Source organism: Montipora foliosa, chromosome 1, assembly GCF_036669935.1.
Source record: "Montipora foliosa isolate CH-2021 chromosome 1, ASM3666993v2, whole genome shotgun sequence".
NCBI lineage: Eukaryota > Metazoa > Cnidaria > Anthozoa > Scleractinia > Acroporidae > Montipora > Montipora foliosa.
This window is the reverse complement of record NC_090869.1, coordinates 38,496,616-38,506,615: the sequence shown is the minus strand read 5'-3', so window position 1 is coordinate 38,506,615 and position 10,000 is coordinate 38,496,616. Positions and strand designations below refer to the sequence as shown.

Genomic DNA, 10,000 nt, shown 5'->3' with positions numbered 1-10,000 from the left:
GAACGTTGTCTAAAAATATTATGCTTCCGGTTACTGTAATAATTTGTTCGATTACTCCAAGTCGCTCGGGGTGGAAAATGTGAGTCCAAATTCCAAGAATAAAATTTGTAAGAACGGTGTGGATATTTAGAGAGAAAATTGACAATTCATCGTCAGGTGCTCTCGTCCGTTTCGTCTTGACAACGACGTGAAATGATCAAATTTAAGGTCATGTGGACATGACCTTAAATTTGATCATTTCACGTCGTTGTCAAGACGAAAACGGCAAAGAAATGTATCAAAAAGTAAAACGCACGTGAAGGGCGTGCAGAACTATTGTTTTTGTTAATTAAACCTATTTTTACAATAGTCCATTTTACAGTTGTGTGCTTAGTTACCTGGCCTATGAATGAAAGTGAGGCTGGAGTCGACCTTGTTTTGATAGAAACCTCACTGCTTTTCTCATGCAAATTCTGACTAATTAGCATGACAACAACATCATTACCATAAGAAAAGGAGGGAGGTGTGTGTCATAACAAGGTCAACACCAGCCCCTCACTTTCATTTAAAGACCAGGTAACTAAGCACACAACTGTAAGAGGTCTATTATAAGCCGAAGGTGAGGTGAATGAAAACCGAGACGAAGTCGAGGTCTTTATTCAACGATATTCACCAAGCCTGAGGTGAATAATTGTTTTAGTATAATTACATGACAGATTATTTGAAAAACAGGCATTTTCTTTAAAGCAATTAATTTCTTCGTCGCTCACCTCGACAAAACGGCTTGCGGCCATTTTGAAAAAAAAAACCGCCTAGGTAGGTGATTATCGCAAAATAATCACGTCAAGTGCAACCACTCAGCGTAGAGAGTTTTCAATAATTACCTATGTAATTACACTAATGCTTTTCAACGCTAACTAGGTTGTGTTTACGTAAGAAAAACAATAAAGTTTACCCCGAAATTTAAAGGCCTGGGTCCGGTTGTTCGAAAGCCGATTAATTTAAGGACGGTGCCTACTAATTCAAAGATATTTTTGCGCGGTTTACTGAATATGCGGGAAAAGCAAATCTCAACAAGTGTTATTGATATCCAAAACGAAAATTGGGGGTAGCCACGCATTTTTCGAAGATAATTAATCAACAATATTTGTAAAAAGCTTTGAAATACAAAGCAATGTATGGCGTTCTTTTCCAAATTGAATCTTAATTATCTCTGAAAAATGCATGGTTACCCCCACTTTTCTTTGTGGATACCAAGAGCACATGCTAAGTTCTGCCTTCTCCGCATGGTTTTGAACCGCGCAAAAATATTCCTGTATTAATAAGCATCACCCATAGGAAATCCGAGTATCTCGAAATGCGCAGAACGTATGCGCAATAACAATAGTAGGCACCGTCCTTAATCCAGGATTAGCGTAAACTTTTGTTTCATGTTTTCAATGTTTTGGTGAAATTTTCTTTCACTTATTTTTGTTTTTCAAGATCGACTTTTTCTAATGTAAAGTTTTGCCGAATATCAATGTTGAACAGCATTTGGGAGTAGAGAAATAAACTCCTTAGTTAATTTTTAATCTGGGATTAGCGTTAATCGGCTTTTGAACAACCGGGCCCTGGATACGAAAGAAACAACTGTAAAAAGGTCTTAGGCGCAACCTAAAGGTCTACACACTCAGCTTAGTGGAACACGTTCAATCTGTTTCTGGTTCCCTGTATCCTTCACTGTGAATAGTTTTTCCCATAACTTCTAAGAAAGCTTTCGCCTCCACTTCTGTATCCAAGACACTCCTTTTCTCTAGCTGTTTGAAAACGGTAACAAAAAGTTGGTTAGAAAACGCTTCAATAACCTTGAACGCTCACAGCTTAATACGTACTAGATCTTAAATGCTTGTCTGCTTTGCAGCTCTTTTGGGGTATCGCGCGACACCACCCCCAAAGAAAGCGTCGTAAGACGTCCCAACAAACGGTTGTGGAGGACGGTCTCGTCAAAGACAAATTGTTTTTCCAGGCGAAAGACAGGTACCCTAGGACTTCAAGCTAAATTCCATGTTTTGGACATTGGATAAGCCGTAAGTTACAGAGTCATAATTAGTCAACTGAGGGGGTTTCGTTTATAATTTACGCGTTTAGGTAGAGAGGGGGCACTGAAATAGTAAAATGCAGTAATTTGTCAAGAGTCGAGTCAAAGCCTTAACGATGAACGGGATAATAATGATCAATGGAAACGGGATAATTGTAATGGAAACGGGATAATTATGATGGGAACGGGATAATTATAATGCGCCCTGGTGTGGGAAAACCGTTAGATAGGGTTTTCTGCAAGGCATCTAAATGTCTGCTGGTTACGACAAGAATGTGAGTAATTTGCTTCACTGAGAAGCTTGGGTAGCGTAGACTTTTTCATCAAATGCAAGAAAAGAAATTTGTCACGATGTATAAAATCTTGCAAGAGATGACATCCGAGAATACACATCAAGATTTGCAGCCAGCATTTCAGGCTTTGTTGAGGAGGAGGGGAATGGAAAAAAACCGAGAACAAAAAAGTGGAAGAGAGGAGTGCGGAACACCTACGTTTTTGCATTCTCGTCTTCATGCAATTAAATTATGTAACCTGCCAATATCTACGTGAATCAGAAATAAGCGCGCTCAGTCGTCTTTGAGTAACCAGCTTCCCGCGGATTTTCATTTTCACCGGCAGCGAAGTAAAAAAAATTGAGAAATGCCGTCCACACCAAAAAGGCAGAAAAGGGGAGGGAAATTCACGCTAAATGATAACAACCACCAATTGAGGCTGTGACGAGTTCAAGCGATAAGCTTAGTCAGTCAGCCGCCAGTTAGCAGTTGTGATCCATTCACAACGCAAACAAAGCCTATTTTTCAGTAACCGATCGGAATTTTGCAGCCGCCAGCAGCCGCAGAAATGCAAAACCTCAGTCTATTCTTACCGCAGGCTCAGGACCCTCTCGTTGTTTTACTCTTGTTTCTCTCTTAATATACCCCCTTCCGAATTCTTAAAGTCTCTTTTTTGTTTCAGGGTAAAGCTGGCGATCATTTTGTGTCGTGGTATCTACGTCTACATCTACAGCACCCAGCAATGCCCCCTTGACCCCGTAAACCATAAGCCTTTTTCAGAAATCCCTGCCAGGCCATAATGGGAACCTCGGGATCTTTGAGCAGTATTCTTAGCGACGGGTTGGGTTCGTTAACGTCCCAAGGAATTTATAAACAGAAAAGGGCTGTGAAAAGCGGCCTAGCATCTATTCTTTGTAGCTTATGACATTCATTACGTTGTTTAGTTTTCCTTTTCGTTTTTGGTAGCAAGGCAATTACATTGCATCCTTAAAAGCTGTTAAAGGAAGCACTGAAAACAAACTAGCCGCTCCAGATTACTGAGGTTTTTTTAGGGGGAGGGGGGGGGGGGGAAAGAGGTTATAAAGCTAATATATATTTTTTAATTGTATAGACAGAAGTGTTTTACTAGAAAAAACGCCACTCATAATTAGACCATTTCCGAGTTGCTGTTTGTCTCGGTTTCGAAGTGCGTCAACTAATGAAAGGGAAATGAGTTTGCATAAGAATACGCAACTCGTTTCCAATAGAATGGTTGTGCACCAGGACTCGCTTGGAAACTGAAGCATGCAGCAACTCGGAAAATGGGCTAATACGAAACTACATCCGGGACCCGAATGGCGTATTTTGCATATCCTCAGGGCCCGTAGTGAGGATATTGATGACGTTTGTGCAAACAGTCAGTGAAAAATGGCGAGCGATAGATTCGTGAAGTTCTCTGAAGCTGACGCAAAATCGTAAAATCTCTGAGAAACAAGAAAATGTTAACACGAAGAATAAAACTTCATACAACTTAAAATTATTCAATGAGTTCCTTGGAAGTAAAGGAGAAATGCGACGATTGAAGAAAAATCCTGCCGCCGAGCTGCAAGAATTTACGATAAAGTTAGTGCTCGGTATTAGAAAGAAAAACACTCCTGTCTATATAACAAAACGGAAATTACACGTTAGCTCGAAGATATGAATTTTATGTTCTCGTGGCAAGAATAATATCTCACTCGTTCGTCTCACTCCTGAGATATTGTTCTTGCCACTGGAACATAAAATACATATCTTCTCGCCACCGTGTAATATACCCTATATAAGATGCCTTCTGCTGGTATTCGTCTCCTCTAACGGCCGCAAGGTAGATGTATCGCGTAATCTTCCCTCACCTCATCCTCCGGCGGTACACCGACACCCCAGGCCTCCAACCGGTTGATGTTGAATTCTTCTTCTGCTGCAAGTGGTGGACTGCCATACGTTGTGCAGGATGGCTGACCACGACTGTGCCCTGTACCAAATTCATCATCTAACCAAAGTCCAAAGTAGTCGAATTGTCCACCCATACCCTGTTTAGTAAAGAAATGACAGTCAGTAGGTTCGACCAGAACGGCTTACCATTAAAGGTAGACTGATTTAGGTAGAAACTGCAACCAGGTGGAAAATCAGGCACGCTTTGGTGCTACTCCGGTTCGAAAAATAATGAAAGTAACCTACAGAATTACGATTCAAGAATTCAGGCTTATCCAATCGCAGCGTTGTACGTCACATTTAATTTTCTTCAAACAAGAAAAGCATCAAACTAAGTCAGGCTTTCCATTTGTCAAATAATGGGCTGTGCAGGATGAGAATAGGCCATTTCCGAGTGCTAAGCTTTTGCGATGGCAATTAGTTCTATTTACATATGGACGAGAACTAATTTTCATTTTAAAAAAAACTTCGCATTTAGACTCCCTCTGAAGAGGAGGCAGGCATGAACTCGGAAATGTCCTATTGTCTACTAGCACAAATCCCATAATACACCTCTTTTACTCCTTCCCCCCCCCCCCCCGCCAAAAAAAAAAAAAAAATTAGTTTGCACAATCATTGTTTGCAATTTCTCCTGGGACATAAAGAGAATCGGCGAAAACAATGCCTATGCGTCGTTTCACTGAAGCTCGTCAAAGGCTGCGACTTTTGGCATCGTTAAATGAATGAATCGGAAGAATTCTTTTCTATTGTTTTGGCAACAACATGGCCGTCTTATCACGTGAGTGCAATCAAAGAATTTGGATGTAAATCTAGAACTTCGGCCAGCAATAAAATGACGAAAATTGGCGTTACACTCTGGTTCCTTGATTTCTTCGTAGTTTTTGCAGGAAAATTCAGATAGACCCCATCTTTATTTTTAAAAAAAGAGCTTGTTTTGCGAGAAAGATGACTTGAATATTCTAACTTGCCCACTGGGGAAGAGACCTTTGATCCCTTTTAAATATTCTTGCTCCTTGGCCATTTAAACTTAATCAAAAACATAATCTCTAGCTAAAATGATTAAAAACTACGAGCTTTTGACTACCCGAACTGCACTCTTCGACGGGTAAAATGAATGATAAGAAAGCGATGAGAAAATTTGAATAAAAAGCGTGACTTGCGAAATAATAAAAATGTAAATGGTTACGAATGTTTGTTAAAAATAATGTTATATTGCCCAGGTAACGGGCAAGAATACACCATTTTCAAATTCTCATGGCTGGACTGGATCTAGCATGGAATGGAGGCTAATGCGGGCAAATTAAGATTTGCCCGCATTAGCCTCCACTTCATGCTAGATCCAGTCCAACCGTTAGAATACGAAACTGGCCTATTGTTATCTGCGTTAGGTGTCACTCTGGTATGCCACTTCTGGTTCGAAAAGTGCCTTTGTCAATAATTGCCGCGTTTTCAAAATCAATGGCGTGGTTGTTGGACCAGGCGTGATTAGCAATTCTAGAACCTTTGGCCGCAGTTTTGGTGTTTTTCAAATGTTCTTTTTTTCGGGTATTAAAAGCTCTGCCAGCTTCCCCAATATAACTCCACGAACAATTTGCACAGGGAATTTTATACACGACGTTGGTCTGCGATTCCATCGATGGTCGGAATATCGGAGCTGGGAACTGTTGTTGTAGAGTGGTAAATGGCTTGTTTACAACCGTGACATCGTGTTTTTTGAGGCCACGTGTCAAGGGTTCAGTTACTCCTTTGATGTGGCTTTATCAAACGGTCAGTTTTCACTGCTATTTATCTTACTATTTTTATCTTATTCTTTCTAGTTACCAGTCTTCATAATTTTATATATATCATATTTGAATAGGCCATTTCCGAGTTGCTGCCTAACCCCCATGGTCTCCACTGCGAGGCTTGGCGTGGTAAAAAAAGATTTTTTGGTCTCCCGGGACAATATGGCCGCCGTGTGACAAGGGCGAATTAGGGAAATGAGTTTGATTTGCATAAGAATACGCAACTCATTTCCATTTGAATGGTGGTCTCGATTTGAAACTGAGGCATGCAGCAACTCGGAAATGGGCTATTTGTTCAACCATGGATAGTAAATGGTTCAACCGTCACTTCTGAAGATGTATATTGAAGGATACGAAACGTCAAGTCAAAAGTAAAATGCGCTTTATCAACAACAACAACAAATGTTTATGTTTATAGCCGCTGCTTGTTTTATATGTTTGATCCAATTGCCTGAGCTGTCTCTTCGTTTGCGTGGGTTCACTCATTACGGAGAAAAAACAGAAAAATACTGTGTATTTTTGGTCTCTAGACATCTTTTGAACTTTTGAATCCTTTGATTAATTTAGTTGGTGCATTCGATTGACCCTATTCCTGAATAAGAATACGTGGAATGATGATTTAAAACGGTATGTCTGGCGTTTTGAAGCAACGAGGATAATAAATAATAAATATGTTTAAAATAGCATTTTAGCAGGTGAATCTCCGTAAAAACGAAAGATTTCTAACGTGTATTCAATGCATTCCCAGTCCGGAATACGGTCAATTGAAAGCACCCCGAGAAAGTTGTTAGCCTCAGCACGAGATCTACAGTACTTGTCCTGGCCGGCTGGCAAGGGCTTTCTCGAGCAGAGCACTGTGTTTATCCTCAGGAAAGACGTATAAAAGCCTTGTTTACTGGTAGCATTACTTACCAGTCCGTTGGGCATAGTCTGCATGCCCGTATTAAGATACATGTAATTTTCATTGTAACCAGTTGGTTGGTACACACCCATGGTTGGCTTGATGCTGAATAAGAAACAATGGCTGTCACCTGAATAAGAAAATTAGGAAATTAAAGTGTAGATATTTCCTTAGGGCTATGAAAATCATGGATTACAGCACTGTTAGTGATTGTACACTTTTGGTCATAAAAGGATCAATCATGACATATGCATCGTCATCAACATCAACAAATAATTTGTTGAGATGAGACCATAATTATGATAAAGGATGGATTTGGTGACAACTAATGCTCCAAAAAAGATAAAATATTTGGCTCCTTGCAAGAGCTACAAAAATCTTCCCGCTTAATGTTGTATGTTTTGTCACTTGTAACATCCCACCCTCATTAGAACCTTCTAATGCAAAGGCCATAATTGTATGTGACGGGAGCTGGTAACTTGTTTGTTTGTTTGTTATTTATTTGTTTGAGCACGTTGAAGTTTTGGCAGCTATTCAGCTGATGTGGACCTGCTATACCCACCCACCCATATAATCACAGAGGACAGCCACAACACCAGGAACTTCATCCCTTACTCTTCTCGAATAGAGTGTATATACTTAGGTTCTTTAAGGTCCCACAGGGAACTAATGACACATGGAAGATATTTGTGAGACCCGGCCTACGGTTTATAGGCCTTATCCGAGAAGACTTGAAAGTCTAACCATTTGCGGATGTAATTACAAACTTTAAGACAGCACTTTCTGCTCAGTTATTTAAAGAACCTGAGTGTTGGTCCGGCCGGAGTTGAAGTCACGACCTCCCGCATGGCAGGCTGGTGCTCAACCGAGCCACCGGTGTGCGGTGTCTAACATTTCCTGTTACTTTGTGGCACTTGGTAAAGGGGGAGATTGGTTGTGTGGGTGGGGAATCAAAGTGATATGGGTGGGGCAGCAAAGAGGCACCTCTGCACAAAAAGGTTGGGTGGTAAGGAAGACTTATTTCAAACCACATACTACACTATCTAACACTTGTTGGGGGAGGTTGAGCAAAATATCATGATTTGTCAGTGGCGAGCAGATCATTAATTATTATTTCCCAAAGCCAAAGGCAGGCAAATAATTATTGATCTGCGAGACACTGACAAATCACAATATTTTGTGATAACCAAGTACAATAATTGTTTTATCATTCGATGGCTGAGTTTGTTTTCCACAATTCCCAACAATTAAATCACTTCCTGAAGCTCAGGAAAGCAAACTGCCATTTTCACACAAGAGTGTGGTTTCAATTACGCATGAGGAGAATGTTATTTGCAGCAAAACACTTATTTGCAGGCAGATATTTTCAGGTCATGTGGTGGGCTCTCGGCCAATGAAAAGGAAGGAAAAAATATATTGAATGATAATAATTTTAAATTATTAATCTTTCCAAGGAAGTATGTAGCTTCTGTTGATTGGTAGGATCACCTAAGCAGTTCTAGCCAATTTTTTCCATGGCCTCAAACTGGGATTAATGGGCCCTGAAATTGGAAATTCAGATCCCCCTGTGTACCCCTACAGCGTAAGGCCAATTTCTTACCAACAAAATGGGACTTGATTGTCCAACTAATGGAAGCAAAGCCTCCAAAAATGTGTCCACCGGTGTCTTGCACCACAATTACCACAGGTCCTTGGTTCATAATTTGGTGAATGAAAGAACTGAAACTCTCTCCATGAACACGAGTCGAGAACAGAAGTCTCCATCGATGCTGCAGTGATGCTGGTAAGTGGTGATTTATAAGCACAATGGATGGAACATCTAACAAAGGATCAATTTTGTTGAAATCTGCCTCAAATTTGCATGGGATCATGATGTGTGATCTGAAATGATTAAAAAAAATTGAAAAGTAAACCTACATCTGTTGCTACATGTAATAATAATATTAAAAGGTGTGAGTTGTTTTAAACAGAGTTAGTGCATGGTGAATTGGGTTAAATTAAGCAAAACCTAGTAAGTCTAAAAAACACTTATCACTGATTAGTGTAGATAAAAAGATTGAGAAAATGTTTGCTTTCTTGTGTGTTTAATTGACCGTTCACTGAAAAATACTGAGCACAGTACCAGTGGTGTATTAATCCATCACTGTAGGGACAAATTGACTTCTTATACACCTACCGACTCAATTTCCAAGTCATAGACGTGACATTTATATCCTGACTGGGGCAGGATTCTTCATTAGGGACAGAAAGGAAAGGAAAGGAACTTTATTTATGTAATAAGTGTCTAGTCGTTCTAGCGCTGGAGAACTTATTGGGGACACTGACAGTGTCACTGACACTGCAGAGTAGAGAACCGACAAACTCAACCCACATGACGGCAAGTCTGGGAATCGAACCCGGGTCACACTGGTGGGGGGCGAGTACTCTCACCACTAGTACTGCGCCAATTCCCTGCACCCCGAAGAAGGAGGTATCGAGACACACTATTAAATTTGGAGATGTACAATTGTACCAATCTAAGACTGAAGCCCCTTGCAAATAGAAATAATGGGAATAAGAAGGTGAAAGTGAAATCTTCAGAGTTTATTTGTACATGTACCTTATGAGTGAAATGTTCAATTTTTTTTAATGCTCACAAGTCATCTTTTTAAAGTTTCACTGTCATTTTATCAACTGAGTGGCTTCAGACATGCAGCTTTATGGTGCATTCAGTTGACCCTATTCCGGAATAAGAATACGTGGAGTGATGATTTAAAACACTTATTTTGCAGCAACAAAGATAATAAAGCTATGTTTAAAATAGCATTTCAGCAGATGTTTGACAATATTAATGTGAATCTCTGCAAAAACGAAGGATTTCTAACTTATATTCCATGTATTCCCATTCCGGAATACAGTCAATCGAACGCGCCCTTAGTTAGTAGAGCATTACACCAGCATCGCAGAGGTCCTGGGTTTGAATCCTGTTGAGGCCACTTGAATTTTTTAGGGGTCTATATGTATAAAGTAACAATTGACAATTCCTTAAATTGTCTAG

At 40.1% G+C, this 10,000-nt stretch overlaps 1 protein-coding gene across 1 annotated transcript in view; it reads right to left on the bottom strand.

Moving 5' to 3' along the window:
• The window catches only part of LOC137997852 (MTOR-associated protein MEAK7-like), a 20,975-nt gene that overhangs the window by 2,631 nt on the left and 8,344 nt on the right, over positions 1-10,000 (bottom strand). Inside the window, exons 3-6 of the mRNA XM_068844149.1 lie at positions 8,564-8,844; positions 6,975-7,093; positions 4,200-4,376; positions 1-1,775 (exon numbers count right to left, since the gene is read on the bottom strand). The exon at positions 1-1,775 is cut by the window's left edge and continues 2,631 nt beyond it. Coding sequence (XP_068700250.1) covers positions 1,668-1,775; positions 4,200-4,376; positions 6,975-7,093; positions 8,564-8,844 — 685 coding nt within the window. The 3' untranslated portion in view covers positions 1-1,667. The remainder of the gene's footprint in view (positions 1,776-4,199; positions 4,377-6,974; positions 7,094-8,563; positions 8,845-10,000) is intronic.